The 19,097-nt window shown below is 39.2% G+C and overlaps 1 protein-coding gene across 1 annotated transcript; it reads right to left on the bottom strand.

Moving 5' to 3' along the window:
- Positions 1 to 4: 4 nt before the first annotated feature.
- rcor2 (REST corepressor 2) lies at positions 5 to 16,397 on the bottom strand. The gene is made up of 13 exons (XM_061913690.1): positions 16,188 to 16,397; positions 14,478 to 14,626; positions 8,141 to 8,197; positions 7,918 to 7,998; positions 7,783 to 7,835; positions 7,247 to 7,408; positions 7,059 to 7,183; positions 6,919 to 6,985; positions 5,110 to 5,349; positions 4,962 to 5,039; positions 4,819 to 4,876; positions 1,387 to 1,604; positions 5 to 1,317 (listed from the first exon to the last, which is right to left on the bottom strand). The coding sequence occupies exons 2-13, from the start codon at positions 14,599 to 14,601 to the stop codon at positions 979 to 981; spliced, it is 1,602 nt and encodes a 533-aa protein (XP_061769674.1). The 5' UTR covers positions 14,602 to 14,626; positions 16,188 to 16,397; the 3' UTR covers positions 5 to 978.
- Between the last annotated feature and the right edge of the window lie 2,700 nt (positions 16,398 to 19,097).

Here is a 19,097-nt window from a genome sequence, read left to right as displayed (position 1 = left end):
ACAGTATGTGGTAATTTCTTTATTCTAGAAATACAAACAGAAACATCCAAAAAAAAACTCACCTACAGCACATAAGAAAAAATAATCAAAAGACAAAGCATATAAACATAAAAGCCAAAAGGTGAAAAAGAAGTGACTGTTGATTCCAGTAGCATTGGACAGCTAAATCCTAAAACAGGAGCTTCGCCGTAATTTTGGGGAAAAAAACATTTTAAATATATTTTCTGTATCAAAACAATTAGCAGCTGCCATGAGTTCCGTCAAACACTATATTAACCTTATTTGTGATTTTAAAGCAACATTGACTTTGGCTGAACGATTTAATAAAAAAAAAAAAAATGTCCCATGAGATGAAGGAGGTCAGAACACTCACATTTCACACACAAAAGGCTCTTTAGTGCTCAGGTAATAATAATAATAATAATAATAATAATAATAATAATAATAATAACAACAACGACAATCTACTTTATCTATTCTATAGCTTAAAAATCTAGTGGGGGAAAAAATACTCCAGTTCATAAAAGTGTAACGCATGGCTATCCTCATCTTTTATTATTTTCTTGCTTTTGATGTGTAGCAAAGCCTGCTTGTTTATTTCTAAGTTTTAAAGCAAAACACCAGTTACCTTATTGTTCAAACTCAAAATTTGACAGGTTTTAACCCAATGCTTTTCTACTTTGTATTCCCTGAAGGCTGTTAAACAACAAATGGGAATCAGTGCATCGTCCTGAATGCACTGAATGCAGGATGCGGCGGATGTGGTGCACTATTCCTATGAAGCCTGACAATCCAGTGTCTCTTTGATAGGGGTTGCAGGTGTGATGGGGTTGGACCTTTAAGCGATTAGTGTGTGTTGGATGACTGGAGAGAGGTAGGTCTGACAGTGCAGCAGCTACGATACACACACTTGTTAGACGCTGACATTGAGGGTCAGGACGTGGCGTGTATTGAGGGTCAGGACGTGGCGTGTGTGTCTCAGTGAGAGTTGGTCTGCTCCACTTTGATGCCCACCAGCGACGGCGGCATCTGCACTCCGACCGAGGCGCTGGGGGGAGAACTCCTCAGACCCGAGCTCCCAGAAGATGAAGTGGTGACGGCGGGCCGGATTAGCGGCGGCGGGGGGTGGTTGTGAGGCGCCCGGTTTTGGAGCGGGCGAGTCTGTAGTGGTGGCGGCTGGCGGAGGAGGCTGGGCGGAGCCGAGGGAGGCGCAGGGCGGAGCAATGGAGGAGGCTGGGATAAGGAGGAGGGTGTCTGCGTTGAGGAAGGGGGGGACGAGCTTCCGGCAGCATCCGGAGAAGAGTCCTCCATCTTGACCTTGAGAGACACAGAAGCAGGAGAGTGAGCACAGGTTCTATGAATCTTGCAGTAAATGATGCATCTTACCTCTCCCTCCTCCGCTACTCCATCTGTGGGAGCTGCTATCTCCTCACTGCTCCTCCTGAGGTCTCGTGTGGCCACCTGCTCGGCGGCCCACTCCCTCAGCACCTCGTCTAGGTTGAACCTGCGGCGGTAGCTCACAAAGAACGAGCTCACTTGAGCGGACGTCTTGTTTCCAATCACCTCGGCAATAGCTGTGAAGTCTTTGCCATAGCGACGGATTGCTGTGACAGAGACACAAGAATGTGATTGGCTCATTATTTGGCTTAGTGGACATTTTTTGTGTAATAAATATAAAGGGGTTGTTTGCAATCTTTACACAGATACCTAGAGGGCGCAAATTTTCCAAAGTGTTTCACCCTCTTACAACTTTTAGCACGTAATGCCGTAAACTACGCTTGTACGGAACACACATGCATCAGCTGTTTCCCAATGATAGCAATTTGGATCGCTACATTGGCAATCATTGAATGTATAGCATGACAACATCACTGGTACAAGCGTCCGTAATGAGTTTCCTCCGCCGGGTCGCAGGGCTCTCCCTTAGAGATAGGGTGAGAAGCTCTGCCATCCGGGAGGAACTCAAAGTAAAGCCGCTGCTCCTCCACATCGAGATGAGCCAGATGAGGTGGTTCGGGCATCTGGTCAGGATGCCACCCGAATGTTTTGGGCACGTCCGACCGGTAGGAGGCCACAGGGAAGACCCAGGACACGTTGGGAAGACTATGTCTCCCGGCTGGCCTGGGAACGCCTCGTGATCCCCCGAGAAGAGCTTGACGAAAGGGCTGGGGAGAGGAAAGTCTGGACTTCCCTGCTTAGGCTGCTGCCCCTGCGACCCGACCTCGGATAAGCGGAAGAAGATGGATGGATGGATGAATGTATAGCCTATTGTAACAACAACATGACTGCAAATTGCTCTTGGACTGCTTTTATGTATGTGCACGCACTCCCAGCATGTGAATGTGGAAGAAATAACTGAGTGACAGGCCTGAAAATTCCTCGGGCCAACGTGCAATTACTATTCAATATAATTAGTAATTGCTGTTATATTTATAGCTAGAGAGTTTAAATTGAGAGTTTAAGTATATTAAATCTATTGTATACACACGGCAGCAACCGAACCAATGTTGTAGTAAAGGTGGGGAGCAAACTGATAAGCCAGCATTTTAATTGTAAAAGGTGTTTGCTGCTTTGACAGAAGGGGGAAAGTAAAACAGGAAAGGCTGAATATCAGAAATAATGTACAAACCCCGTTTCCATATGAGTTGGGAAATTGTGTTGGATGTAAATATAAACGGGACACAATGATTTGCAAATCATTTTCAAACCATATTAAGTTGAATATGCTACAAAGACAACATATTTGATGTTCAAACTGATAAACTTTTTTTTTTGCAAATAATAATTAACTTTAGAATTTGATGCCAGCAACACGTGACAAAGAAGTTGGGAAAGGTAGAAAAAAATACTGATGAAGTTGACAAATGCTCATCAAACACTTATTTGGAAGATCCTACAGGTGTGCAGGCTAATTGGGAACAGGTGGGTGCCATGATTGGGTATAAAAGCAGCTTCCATGAAATGCTAAGTAATTCACAAACAAGGATGGGGCGAGGGTCACCAATTTGTAAGGAAATTGTCCAACAGTTTTAGAACATTTCTCAACGAGCTATTGCAAAGAATTTAGGTATTTTACCATCTACGGTCCGTAAAATCATCAAAAAGTTCAAAGAATCTGGAGAAATCACTGCACGTAAGCGATGATATTACAGACCTTTGATCCCACAGGCGTACTGCATCAAAAACCGACATCAGTGTGTAAAGGATATCACCACATGGGCTCAGGAACACTTCATAAAACCACTGTCAGTAACTAAAGTTGGTTGCTCCATCTGTAAGTGCAAGTTAAAACTCTGCTATGCAAAGCAAAACCCATTTGTCAACAACACCAAAAAACGCCGCTGGCTTCGCTGGGCCCAAGCTCATCTAAGATGGACTGATGCAAAGTGGAAAAGTGTTCTGTGGTCTGACAAGTCCACATTTCAAATTATATTTGGAAACTGTGGACGTGGTGTCCTCCGGAACAAAGAGGAAAATAACCATCCGGATTGTTCTAGGCGCAAAGTTCAAAAGCCAGCATCTGTGATGGCATGGGGGTGTATTAGTGCTCAAGGCATGAGTAACTTACACATCTGTGAAGGCACCATTAATGCTGAATGGTCCGTAACGGTTTTGGAGCAACATATGTTGTCATCCAAGCAACGTTATCATGGACGCCCCTGCTGATTTCAGCAAGACAATGCCAAGCCACGTGTTACAACAGCGTGGTTTCGTAGTAAAAGAGTGCGGGTACTTTCCTGGCCAGCCTGCAGTCCAGACCTGTCTCCCATCGAAAATGTGTGATAGGCTCCAGCGAAAATGTGAAGCGTAAACTAAGACAGCGGAGACACTGGACTGTTGAACGACTAAAGCTCTACATAAAACAAGAATGAGAAAGAATTCCACTTTCAAAGCTTCAATAATTAGTTTCCTCATTCCCCAAACATTTATTGAGTGTTGTTAAAAGAAAAGGTGATGTAACACAGTGGTGAACATGCCCTTTCCCAACTACTTTGGCACGTGTTGCAGCCATGAAATTCTAAGTTAATTATTATTTGCAAAAAAAATACATTTTAATAGTTTGAACATCAAATATATTGTCTTTGTAGTGCATTCAACTGAATTTGGGTTGAAAAGGATTTGCAAATCATTGTATTCCATTTATATTTACATCTAACACAATTTCCCAACTCATATGGAAACGGGGTTCGTGTACAAAAAAACAAAACAATCAGAGTTCTGCTATTCTTGTTGCCACTAATGGGAGGTTATCATTTTTGGTAGATTCATGTCAAGCTACGCCACTGTCTTTGGAGAGAGAGGAGCTATCCAGTGTCGCTTACATCGGGCTTTAAAGGCATGACTTTCACACCAACAGCCAAAGAGCAATATTTTAAAAAGCGTATGCAGTGGTAGATAAGGCTCCTCGTTGCTGGCCAGACATCCACCCATCCATTTTTTCTACCGCTCTTTCCCTTCGGGGTCGCGGTGGCCGCTGGAGCCTATCTCAGCTACAATCGGGCGGAAGGCGGGGTACACTCTGGACAAGTTGCCACATCATCACAGGGCCAACACAGATAGACAGACAACATTCACACTCACATTCACACACTAGGGCCAATTTAGTGTTGCCAATCAACCTATCCCCAGGTGCATGTTTTTGGCGGTGGGAGAGGATGATATTTTAAATGCAGCAACTGCCATTTTATGGAGTTCAGGAGGTTGCCAACCACTGTTACTGTTTTTGGACCCAGCATTGATTAGAGACTTTTGCAGTTAATTTGAGCATTTACTGTAATATAAAACTGAAAAGGAGACATTGGGGCCCCTTTTCCTCACCCTGCACAGCCAGCAGCTGCTCCTCTGTGGTCCAGCGAGAGTTTATCTTGGGGGTGAGCTTTAAACAAACAGAGAGGTTACTGACCACTCACAGAAGGTGACATAACATCCGAGTCTGGAAATGAGGGATGGGAGACGCGTACCTCAGTAGGTTTTAAAGAGTCCACACCTTCATTCAGACTGTGTTTCAAACTACTGTTGTTCTGTTTAATATTTTGGACCTGAAAGAAGAAGACAAACGCGTGTTTACTTGGCACTAATGATGCTGTTTTAATAGGGACACCTCTGTACCTGTCGTTTGAGGGACACCAGCTGCGTGTCCAGCTGCCTTATTGTCACGACACCAGAGTCTTGTGAGACAGACAGAGATGTGATGTCGGCCTGATCCAAGTGCATGCCCTTAGGGGGCCGACGGCGGGCTCGTAGCGGGTGGTGGCGGTACTGCGCCCCAATATTCTCCTTCTTGATGGGGCCCGAGCGACCGGGAATTACCTTGTCCGAGGTGGCGATGTTGGGGTTTTGTTTGGCGGCCTGAGTAAAGAGAAACAAAAATCAATCAATCAAACTTTGTCTATATAGCACATGTCATGAACAGGCAAGTTGCAACACAAAGTACTTTATACCAGTAAAAAATGAAAAAAAAGACAGGGCGAATAAAACACACACGCACACGCACACGCGCAGGCAGGCAGGCACGTGTTTCATGTGCAAGCACGTGGGTGGATGTGTAACTGTATGCTAACTTTACTGAATTTGTAAAATTAATGCAAGATGTCACTGGTAAATAGTTAGGCAACACCCGCACGCACGCACACACAGCACTATTGACAGGAGCCTGAAAGCCAGGACTACGAGACTGACAAACAGTTTCTACCCTCAGGCCATCAGGATTGTGAATGTTAACTTGTGAATGTTAGCTCCCCCAGCTACATCTTTCCCCACCCATTTTACTTTTATCCTTTGAACAAAAGAAAGCTACCATGACCACCCCCCAACTGTGAACTATCACTGTAGACACTTTTCACCTTTGATCACTAAACACACTTTAACCTGCTGCTGTGACCCAATGTCCCCTCCATATTTATACTCTTGACTGTGAATCAGAATGTGCAATAATGTTATGTTACTCACTGTGCCTTGTATATAGCTTATATTTTTTACATTTATTATTTTAGCTAAGTACAGTGTGACTCGTTGAGGGGTTGACTAGCAAACTAAGATTTTCAATGTACGGCAAACTGTCCGTTTAACTGTGCATATGACAATAAACAATCTTGAACATTGAATCAAAACATGGCCAGGCACTGAGGATTGAGGAAAATGCCACCTTTGAGGCATCCACACAAGAGAATAACAAAAATTTACACTTTCTAAAAAATTATTTAAAAATACATTTTAAAATGTATGTAAAAATAAAATATAAATAATACATTAATAAAAGATAAATAGCGACAACAATAGCAATAACAGAAATAGAAAATACCATAAAAATCTTAAACATGAGCAACGTAGCAGCAACAGTAAAAGGACGATAAACAATCCAACAGTTAAAATGTAATACAATAAAATAGACTGAAGACACCAACATATTTAACGTAAGGCAGCTGATAATACAGAATATATTATTTGTGGATTACCTTTAAATATTGTATTGTTTTTCATACTATATTTATTTTCTAAAAGTTAGTTTTTCTTTTTAATAGACATGTTACATGTTAAACCTGTGCTGTTGTGGGGATCAAACTGATTCAAATTAATTTCAATGGGCGGCGTCGTTATGAGATACGAGTGTTTTGAATTACAAGCTTGATTGTGGAACCAATAGAACTTGTAATCGGATGGGTCGCTGTACAATAGAAAGTAAACTTGGATATACGTTAGAGTAGTGTGCAGCTTTTATAATATGAGGGAAACATGAAGTGTGAAGCAAAGCCCGACCCTCTCCCTTAGCAAACAGCATGTCAGTGGATAGTAAATCAATACTATACAAGCTGTACATTGACTACCCTGAACACCTTTCATTTTATTAGTACTGTCCCTTGAGAACATAAACTTTTCTGAAATCCCTTTTGTATACATACAAATTTTTTTAATGCTCACCTCTTTCTTGGCTTCAACATCAAAGTCACTCTCGCTACCAGGCTCTCCCTCCTCCAGCTCGTCATTGCTACATTTCACAAAATAAAAGCGCTCAAGAACTCAACTAAACACATCCCTCGTCCTTAAGCTGAGATTCTCACCTGTCATCTTTCTCCCTCTTGCTGACCAGCCTCCTGGCTTGGCGGTCCATGACCGAAGTCCTCGTTCTGGTCTTCTTCCAGCCGTAGTAGTACTTGACCAGGCCGGAGATCTGCTTTTCTGGAAGCTAAGGCGTAAAAGCCCATGAAGTCAACATTTTACACAGATGAAACGCGACAAGTTCTCTCACCATCTGCTGAATGCGGTGGAAGCTCTTGCCATGGAAACTGAAGGCCTGTTCGAACAGCACTTTGTCCTCCACTGTCCATTCGTCCGGGAAGGGAGTGAAGTTGGCCAAGTCGGCCAGCGAGCGTTCCACGTCATGCTTATGCCACAGCAGCATGCCCAGAGCCTGCCGGTTGCATTTACACCATGAAGTCAGGGTGCTTAAAAAGTATGTGACTTGTTAAAAAATTTGATAATCTTATCATCTCATGAGAAACATAAAGTACTTAACTATTTATTCATGAGAAACGTGCTTATTATAAATCTATTTTTTACCTACTTATTCATTTATTTATCCACTTTTTTGTGTTACAAATGAGTAGCTACAAATGTGTTAGAAAAATATATGAAACAAATAGAGGTAGGATTAAAAAAAGAATCTGCTTTTTCCTCTATAGTTTCAGACATGCTAAATGAGAAACTGGAAACGTGATGTATCAAATTCTAACTGTATGCATGTTCGAAATAAATTAATATCACAACCATGATCATGATCTCTACCTGCTCCATATTGTAGCCATGTTTCTCTTTAGCCATCAGTATGTACTCGTCCACTGAATGAAATGAGAGCAAATGAGAGGAATTAAAAACAGAGGAAATACGGTTCAAACAAAGTGATGAAGTTTGTGTGCATACACATTGCTTCTGACAGCTGACTGTTGGGACACCAGACCAACATGCTCCTCTGGTCCTTTTCGTTGTAACGGACTTGGTTGTCTACAATCGACATTAAGCATGTGAAACACTGTCAAATTACACAGCTCCAGTGACTAACACTTGTGTAATAACGACGGTATCACATCGTTATTATTGGGAAATTTCACCCTGAGGTTGTCCCTCAATATGCCTTCCTGCTTACCTGGTTTGAACTCCGGGATCTGGGCCTGGTAGTCTCCTCCCACTCGGATCATGCTGTCTGAGGACGAGACAAGAGAGGTAGGAGGGACAACTTCAGAGAAGGATGTGGGTGTGGTGGACCAGGCTCAGAGGACAACAGAACCCATAAAGAAATCCATTCTAAAGTTTAAAAATGTCTAATTATTCAAATTTGACTTCGAAATAATGTTCTAGCCGTAATGTGTATTCCAGGAGCCTATTTACTAGCACCAAATGGTAAAAGGATTATACTTTTATAGCACTGTTTGACCTTCAAAGTACTCAGAGCGCTTTGACACTATTTCCACATTTGCCCATTCACACACTAATGGCGGTAGCTGCCATGCATGGATCTAATCACGACCCATCAGGAGCAAGGGTAAATGGTCTTGCTCAAGGACACAATAGACGTTGGGAATCAAACCAGGAACCCTCAAGTTGCTAGCACGGCTGCTCTACCACACCGTCCCCCAAATGTGATTTAAAAAAAAAAAAAATCTCCCTCACTTGTTTGCTCCACTCTTGAGAGATGAGCCACTCAAACTTGAGGTTGCAGGTTTTCATGGCATCAGGAATTAAAGGCATACTGCCTTTGACCATCACTGAACAAGAAGAGCCCACCTCAAGTATATGTACACCATTTTGTAAGAACAATTTGTTTTTTGTGTAACAATAAATAGATTTTACAAAGCTTAAAATGTAGTCTGTTGCTCTGCAAACTATCCATTAGTGAGAGCTACAGTAGTAGGAGCTGTTGAATTAAACTTGATTTAATTGAAAATACAGGCAAAACTAAGCTGAAGTACATAAGAAATTGACCATACATTGGAACATTTAGTTTTCAGCGAAGTGGTTAATTGAAAATGATGTTGTTGTTAAAATGGGACCGTAATATTAACACTGTAGCTCACATATCTATGCCAATGTTGCTAATGTTTGTGTCCTCCAGTCTATTCCTTAATGTTACACTGTTGTATGTGACATGTTGTATGGCATCTATTACTTTAGACAAGTGAAGAGTTACAGTTCATATGTAAAAAGTGGGTAAACAACAGCACTTCTTAAAGCCACACACTTGTCGGACAAAGCTTCTTAGCATTAAAGCCACATACACAGTAGGGCAGGGGTGCCCATTAGGTCGATCGTAGAGGGTGTGTCAGTAAATCGCAGTGCATTAAAAAAAAAAAAAAAAGACCTCAAAATGACCATTGTCTGGAGTGTTGTCTCGGGTTTTCCCCTATGTGATTATTAAAGTATTTTTTTATTCTGATTTTCAGCATGTCTGCAATGTGGACATAATTTTAATATATTATTGATAAAGACGCGGACATCCATCAACAAAATGTGCTTTTAACCAGAAAAAGTCCAACAGGAGCGACAGCGCGAAGCAAGTGTGACGTCAAGCTCGCTTCAGCCTCTTTCGTCAGGGACATTGTGGGACAGAAGTAGAGTCTCTAAGAACGAGCACCTTCTATACTAACACCAGAAGAAATGCTGGATTTGTTGCTATTTGTTGTTATTTTTAAAAAGTAATTCAAAGTCTACAGTGGGGCAAAAAAGTATTTAGTCAGGCACCGATTGTGCAAGTTCTCCCACTTAAAATGATGACAGAGGTCTGTAATTTTCATCATAGGTACACTTCAACTGTGAGAGACAGAATGTGAAAAAAAATCCAGGAATTCACATTGTAGGAATTTTAAAGAATTTATTTGTAAATTATGGTGGAAAATAAGTATTTGGTCACTTCAAACAAGGAAGATCTCTGGCTCTCACAGACCTGTAACTTCTTCTTTAAGAAGCTCTTCTGTCCTCCACTCGTTACCTTACCTGTATTAATAGAACCTGTTTGAACTCGTCATCTGTATAAAAGACACCTGTCCACAGCCTAAAACAGTCAGACTCCAAACTCCACTATGGCCAACACCAAAGAGCTGTCGAAGGACACCGGGAAAAGAATTGTGGGCCTGCACCAGACTGGGAATTGTGAATCCACAATAGGCAAGCAGCTTGGTGTGAAAAAATCAACTGTGGGAGCAATTATCAGAAAATGGAAGACATACAGGACCACTGATTATCTCCCTCGATCTGGAGCTCCACGCAAGATCTCATCCCGTGGGGTCAAAATGATCATGAGAACGGTGAGCAAAAATCCCATAACCACACAAGGGACCTGGTGAATGACCTGCACAGAGCTAGGACCAAAGTAACAAATGTTACCATCAGTAACACACTACGCCGACAGGGAATCAAATCCTACTGTGCCAGACGTGTCCCCATGCTTAAGCTAGTGCATGTCCAGGCCCTTCTGAAGTTTGTCAGAGAGCACCTGGATGATACAGCAGAGGATTGGGAGAATGTCATGTGGTCAGAAGAAACCAAAATATAACTTTTTGGTATAAACTCAACTTGTCGTGTTTGGAGGAAGAAGAATACTGAGTTGCATCCCAAGAACACCATACCTACTATGAAGCATGGGGGTGGTAACATCATGCTTTGGGGCTGTTTTTCTGCTAAGGGGAGAGGACAATTGATCCGTGTTAAGGAAAGAATGAGTGGGGCAATGTATCGTGAGATTTTGAGCCAAAACCTCTTTCCATCAGTGAGAGTTTTGAAGATGAAACGTGGTTGGGTCTTCCAGCATGACAATGATTCCAAACACACTGCCTGGGCAACGAAGGAGTGGCTCCGTAAGAAGCATTTGAAAGTCCTGGAGTGGCCTACCCAGTCTCCATACCTCAACCCCACAGAAAATCTGTGGAGGGAGTTGAAAGTCTGTGTTGCTTGGCGACAGCCCCAAAACATCACTGCTCTTGAAAAGATCTGCATAGAGGAATGGGCCAAAATACCAGCTACTGTGTGTGCAAACCTGGTAAAGACCTACAGTAATCATTAGACCTCTGTTATTGCAAACAAAGGTTATAATACAAAGTATTGAGTTGAATTTTTATTATTGACCAAATACTTATTTTCCACCATAATTTAGAAATAAATTCTTTAAAATTCTTACAATGTGAATTCCTGGATTTTTTTCCCATTCTGTTTCTCACAGTTGAAGTGTACCTATGATGAAAATTACAGACTTCGGTCATCATTTGAAGTGGGAGAACTTGCACAATCGGTGGCTGACTAAAAATTGTTTTGCCCAACTGTACATACATATATAAGTATACACATACATACATATATATATATATACACATATGTATATATACATATACATAATATATATATACACATATGTACATATGTCTATATATATGTATATATACACATATATATGTATATACAAACATATATATATACAGTACATATATATGTATATATATATATACATATACATCTATATGTATGTATATATAGGGATGATGTTTGATAAGAAATTATCGAGTTCGAGCCTATTATCGAATCCTCTTATCAAACTGATTCCTTATCGAGTCCAGATAGGTTGTTGTACATGGGGAAAAAAACTATATTTGGTTTAACAAAAGCTCACTTTTATTATATAAGAAAAAAATTTAATCTAATAAATATTAACTGTTACCCCGATAAAAAAATAAAATTAAATAAATAAATATTGACTGTTGTTACCCACAGTATATTAAGTGGGATTTTTCAGAAAAAGAAATATATACAGTAACACAAAAACAACCTGTCTCTGTGATCACTATAGGTGTATAAATGATAATATAGTGTTAAATAAAATAAGTCCTTTGGGCACAAAACTGAAAATAATACAGCTCTCCAAAAAGTGCACTTCTCCTACTATTTGACATAACTGTTTGTTTAGCGGTAGAAAATGGATGGATGGATGTTTGTTATGATGCTTTGACATTTTTGCACTTTATTTCTTTATTGAAAGAAAATTCTATGAAGAGAAAAGTTGATTGCAAATGTGGTTACAATGCTAAAATATGAAAAGTTAAAACTGAAAAAAGAAATAAACTTTATTGAGTTAACAGTATTTCTTTATGAGCTAGGGAATATAACAACTACACTACCCAGCATGCAACGGGAGTGACGAGCATGCGAAAAGTGTTGTTGCATGTCGTCACCCGGCAGTAAACGTCAAGAACTCAGCCAACACGCCTCGTCCGCATTATTTATAATTAGACTGACAACACATATACAGTGTGATTTTGTTTTGTTTACAGGGAAAGAAAAACAAAAGTTAAAAAAGGGGGATATGTTGTATACATATGTATGTGCTGCGGTTGCTTTAAGAACATTGCGACAGCTGCCGTAATGGAGGTGCGTTGCTAGCCTGGTTGCTATGTTTCCGGTTGGTCGTAAAAGTGTTGGTCATGTGTTTGTACCCTGCTCAAATCTCTCAGTAAAGTTATTCATTGGATTATGTCTTTTGTTTTGAACTTTATTACACTTTGGAGCGCTTTTTCCCGTCCGTTTTGTTCCTGCTTTCACTATCTGCGCCTAATGACTGAGCTACGTGATGTCGTTTCTTGTTATGTCTCACGGAGCATTTCTGGTCGGGACGGATTCGAATAAAGAACCAACTCTTTTTCTTTACTATAGTGGTCTCGATAACCGGTACCGGTTATCAAAAAGGGGTTCGAGTCCGAAGACTCGGTTCTTTTCTTATCGGACAACCAGGAAAACCGGTTTCGAGTATCATCCCTATGTATATATACATACATATGTATATATATACATATATATATATTAGGGCTGCGAATCCTTGGGTGTCCCACGATTCGATTCAATATCGATTCTTGGGGTCGCGATTCGATTATATATCGATTTTTTTGATTCAACTCGATTCTCGATTCAATAACGATATTTTCCGATTCAAAACGATTCTGTATTCATTCAATACATTGGATTTCAGCAGGATCTACCCCAGTCTGCTGACATGCTAGCAGAGAAGTAGATTTAAAAAAAAAAAAAGCTTTTATAATTGTAAAGGAAAATGATTTATCAACTGATTGCAATAATGTAAATTTGTTTTAACTATTAAACAAACCAAAAATATGACTTATTTTATCTTTGTGAAAACATTGGACACAGTGTGTTGTCAAGCTTATGAGATGCGATGCAAGTGCAAGCCACTGTGAAACTATTGTTCTTTTTATTTTTATACATTTCTAATGATAATGTCAATGAGGGATTTTTAATCACTGCTATGCTGAAATTATAACTAATATTGATACTGTTGTTGATAATATTAATTTTTGTTTCATTACTTTTGGTTTGTTCTGTGTCGTATTTGTGTCTCCTCTCAATTGCTCTGTTTATTGCAGTTCTGAGTGTTGCTGGGTCAGGTTTGGTTTTGTAATTGGATTGCATTGTTATGGTATTGCTGTGTATTGTTTTGTTGGATTGATAAAAAACTAAAAAAATAAAAAAATAAAAAATCGATTAAAAAAAAAAGAGAATCGATTCTGAATCACACAACGTGAGAATCGCGTTTCGTTTTCGAATCGATTTTTTCCCACACCCCCTAATATATATATATATATATATATATATGGAATGGGAGGAGGGAGCAAAAAAAAATCTAAATATGCAATGGAATTGAGCCCTATACAATAGGTGTACAAAATTATCAGTTTATTTATGTATACATGTATATATATATATATATATTTTTTTTACACTGCTATAGTATAGGGCTAGATTCCATTTATATTTAGATTTTTTTGCTCCCATTTGCTTTTTGGGACAAGCGGTAGAAAATGGATGGATGGGTACTTTTAGTAGTAAGAGCTAGACCCCTTGGGTACTGAGATAGTTTGCACACTCTTTGCTGCACAGTAGACATATCAATTTGGTTAAACACCACTTCATTCCCTTCCGTGAACAAGTCACGTGATAAGCAATGCACTATTGTGGCACCTTTAAGACATAATCCAAAATTGCTAAAAAACTTTAAATATGAGACCTGTGAAGACATTCATGGTGCCTTTGATCAACTAACATGCACTGTTTCTGTGAAATCATGCAGTGCATTGGAAAGACGGTAGGCTTGGGGATCATGATGTCCTCTGGGACGGAACAGGAAGGGAGGAGGCGGAATGAAAGAAACTGGAGAAGAAAGCACCGTCTCCAGTTCAAATGACTGAGTTTTTTATGATTGGGTCAATTGTAGAATATATCTAGCTAAGGAAGAGACGACTGAGCAGAGGACGTCAAAGGGAAGAGTGTAGGAAGGTGATGGAAGCGCAAACAAAGAATGCAGACTACAATTATCTTGCAGCTTATATTGCATCATTTTCACTCTTGACAGATATTAACAATCCTAACTGTACTTAAAAAAAAAACAGGAGATGCAGGTCATGAAATGGTGTGTTGTGTGTGTGCGCTACCATGAGCATGTTCCTCATCGCTGCTCTCCTCCTCGGAATGCGGTTGGCTGTTGCCGTTGGTTACAGTCTTGGCTCTGCTTCTGGACAAGACCCCGGCCCCGGAGCGCTCCATCACAGAGGGCATGGTTTTACAACACAATCAAAGACACCTAAACACACACAATAATTGACTTGTTAACCCTATTGAAACGTTACATATCCCAACTATTCAACTAAATTGACCTGAGGGGCCACATTTTCCAGAAAAGATAAGACTGGGGGGTGTGGGGGGCGAATACCTTTACTATTATTGTTTTTTTTTGTATGTAAAAGGCTTTGCCATATCTTATCATCCATACTTTGCCTTATTGCAATGTTAATCATAATGCAAGCAATAGCCAATGTTTACAACAAATATATATACTAAAGCTACAAACAAAGAGCTATTGGTTAGACTTAGACAAACTTTCTTGTTGCATCTAAGAAGCCGTGATAAGTGAGGAGTTCAAGGTGAAGCCGTACAAAACCCCCCACACTGATCAAGAAAGAAAAATAGTGTGCAGTGTTTGCAATACCATCCATCCATCCATTTTCTACCGCTTTATTCTTTATTCTGTGTTGCATGAGGACACACTGGCATGCAAACAAACCAACACGCTAAAAATCATTATCAAGAGCAACATGGCTAACAAATCATTAAATTAATTCGTTGCACCATTTTTCAAATAACAACTAAATCTGGCCAGACAATGCACCCTCTCTTAAGGGTAGCGGGCGGTGCCGTGTGGTCTTTGTCTTTTAAAAGTGGGCCCCCCTCCCTACAAAAAAAAAAAAAATACTGCAACAGCTGTCCGGGCAACAAACTCCTGTCATAACATAAAATAAACTAAATTAAATATATACTATACACACACATATATATATATATATATATATATATATATATATATATATATATATATATATATATATATATATATATATATATATATATATATATATATATATATATATATATATATATATATATATAAAATGACACTGGCAAAACAACTCATCAATGTTTACGTCTGAGAGAAAAATGACGAATCTGTTGTGGCGAAATGACAACTTCTATTCACTTCCGGTAGTAGCCTCGGTTTACCTAAATTATAGCCTCGGATACATTTAAATCCATTCATTATTTTTTTTACCGCTTGTCCCTCGGTAAAATAAATTCAAATAAACAGTGACTATAAAAAGCAAGTGTGGCAAATCGTTCAAGTTTAAAGTCACACCCGTCTACTTACAACTTTTTGCCACTTAAACGGGTCAACAATTGAATTAGACAAACCCAGCACTACTTCGCTGAATGAAATTATCAATACATATATTGTTTGATTATATATTTCAACAGATGAGTAAAATTTAAGGCAAACATACTCCATTATAATGTCAACAAAAGTGCCTTTTGTTTTCACCACGCTTACGTTGCCCCCTGACCGCCGTCTGTGAAGTAATAAAAAAACTCGCTTTTTGCCACAATAACTCCACTTTCTAGGGTGCTTATCTCCACTATATGATGCACATGAAATAGACATTTGCTCCAAATGTTTTCTTCGTATTGATGCTTCTAGGTGCAATTCACACATAGTTGGGGCGCTAGCATTAGCCGCCTAGCTCCCAGTAGTTGTACCCTGCTCGTTACATTAGTAACGAATAGTTGCAAGGCGAGAACAGCCCCGCTGTTACCTGTTCTCCCGGCTCTCCCGAACGTATCGCTCTCGGTGGCTCTTACAGTTCCCCTCCGACGTGCCAAAATGACAAGATTCTTTACAAATTTGAGGGCTAATTCCAGCTTTATTTGCGGCCAGGCGGTACAATGAATGGATAAATGCGAGCGGAGTGTGCCGGCGAGGCGCACGACTCACTCGACAGAAGTGAGGTGCCCATCCGCTCCTATGCCCTACACCAGTGTGGCCGTTTGGATCGACAAAAAGTAGAGCGCGTGAAAAGTCGCCAGCGAGTCGACGACAGTCCAACAAGGCTCACTCTAAGTTATAACCGCATATTCGTGGATACATAAAGAGTCGTGGTTCTTGTGAGAGTGATTTATGTGGAAATATTACTAAATGAGGACTACTTGCCAGTGTGTCAGCGGAGGGATGCGTCATGTGCATCTTTCTGTGCTGAGGCTGGCTGTCCAGACCAGTGATGGGCGATACCATAATAAAGTCATAACCTAAATCAGAAGTGATACGTTTATTTTACTCCAAATGTTAGTTTAAATGTTTTATTTTAAAGACACACAGTTCTAGCCAATTCGATCCGTTGTTTGACAGGACTGCTGTGCTGTTTTGAAGCTGTAGTCAAAGATCGTCTATGTAACAGGAGCCCTCTGCTGTCTCTAAAGACATACTGCAGTCAAAGATCCTCTTTTTTTTTTTTTTTTATGACCGGAGCTCTGCTGTTTTGGAGGATTTAGAAAGGGCCAGTCAGAGAATAGTGGGCTATTTTGAAGGACATACTTCTCAAAGTTAGCATGGGGAAACCTTGATGATGATGACTTGTGCAAAAATGCGTGCATAGTGGGGAGGAGTGTGTGTGTGTATTGTGTAATGTATGTGTAATGTGTGTGTTCCTGCATCAGGTGTGACACACACACGTTCTCAGTCTCCTCTCCATCTTCTTTCTTGCAGTGTCACTTCCATGTTAACTGTGTGTGTGTGTGTGTGTGTGTGCGTGTGTGTGAGTGTGTCCTACCTTCCCCTCCCCCCGCCCTAACCCTGTGGCGACACGAACACGCGTGCGTGGACATGGACACGCACACAAACAAACTCCTCCCCCATTTTGCCCATCTTTATGAGGCCATTCCCCTGCATCTTCCCCCACAACTGCTCTTGTTCATCACTCTTAAATATGACTATACTACTCATTAAAAAAGATACGTGTATTGGAGCACTGCTGAGGACGCATGCAAAATAACAGCCCGGTTTGCAATGGCGCCCTCTTGTGGCTGTTATTATAATAGCTCCGCTCCCCTAAAGACAAATAGATAGATAGTATTGATTCCTTCTAGAGAGTTCCCTCAAAATTAAAATTCCAGCAGCAGTGTACAGAATTGAGATCAAATTTAAAAAGTTAGACGTAGATAATAGAGGTTTAAATGGAAATAAAATAGAACATATTACAATAAGAATAAAAATTAGAAGCAACAATAAGAATACAAATATAACAGTAAAAATAAGAATATAACAAGAGACAACTAGGCATTAGTGACCGTGTTATGAAAATGTATTACACTCTTAATTGCACAGTTTTTTTGTGGCAGTTTATTTCAGTATTGTTATTGTTTTGTATGGTGGGTGGTGGGAATTTGTGAGAAGAAAAGAGCAGCAAAGAAGGCATTCATATTAGACTACATTTTTAGGTATGCATAAAAAACTGTGGTGACTTATACTGCAAAAAGAAACACACATTTCAAGTGTAAAGTCATGCACATTTTTTTGCAAAGTTGCCCAGTGTTTAGAGCAGGGGTCACCAACCTTTTTGAAACCAAGAGCTACTTCTTGGGTACTGATTAATGCAAAGGGCTACCAGTTTGATACACACTTAAATAAATTGCCAGAAATAGCCAATTTGCTCAATTTACCTTTAATACATACATTTATATATATATAAAAAATGGGTATTTCTGACTGTCATTTCGTCGTACATTTTATTTCCTTTTGTAGAGAATAAATGATGAAAAAACACTTAATTGAACTGTTTAAAAGAAGAGAAAACACAAAAAAAATTTAAATACAATTTTGAAACAGTTTATCTTCAATTTTGACGCTTTAAAATTCAAAATTCATCTGAAAAAAAATAATAGAAAAATTAGCTAATTCGAATGTTTTTGAAAAAATAAAAAAATAATTTATGGAACATCACTAGTAATTTTTTCTGATTAAGATTAATTTTAGAATTTTGATGACATGTTTTAAATAGGTTAAAATCCAATCTGCACTTTGTTAGAATATATAACAAATTGGACCAAGCTATATATCTAACAAAGACAAATCATTATTTTTTCTAGATTATCCAGAACAAAAATTTTAAAAGAAATTCAAAAGAATTCGAAATAAGATTTAAATTTGATTCTACAGATTTTCTAGATTTGCCAGATTATTTTTTTTGAATCTTAATCATAATAAGTTTGAAGAAATATTTCACAAATATTCTTCGTCGAAAAAAAACAGAAGCTAAAATGTAGAATTAAATGAAAATGTATCTGTTATTCTTTAAAATAAAAGAAAAAAAACTTGAACATTGATTTAAATTGTCAGGAAAGAAGAGGAAGGAATTTAAAAGATAAAAAGGTATGTGTTTAAAAATCCTAAAATCATTTTTGAGGTTGTATTTTTTCTCTAAAATGTTTTTTCTGAAAGTTATAAGAAGAAAAGTAAAAAAAAAAGAGTTTATTTAAACAAGTGAAGACCAAGTCTTAAAAATATTTTCTTGGATTTTCAAATTCTATTTGAGTTTTGTCTCTCTTAGAATTAAAAATGTCGAGCAATGCCTGACCAGCTTGTTAGTAAATAAATAACATTTTTAAAATTAGAGGCAGCTCACTGGTAAGTGCTGCTATTTGAGCTATTTTTAGAACAGGCCAGCGGGCTA

Source organism: Nerophis ophidion, linkage group LG10 (assembly GCF_033978795.1).
Source record: "Nerophis ophidion isolate RoL-2023_Sa linkage group LG10, RoL_Noph_v1.0, whole genome shotgun sequence".
NCBI classification, from domain to species: Eukaryota; Metazoa; Chordata; class Actinopteri; order Syngnathiformes; family Syngnathidae; genus Nerophis; species Nerophis ophidion.
Note: the sequence above shows the minus strand (reverse complement) of the source record. Positions and strands in the feature narration are given on the sequence as shown.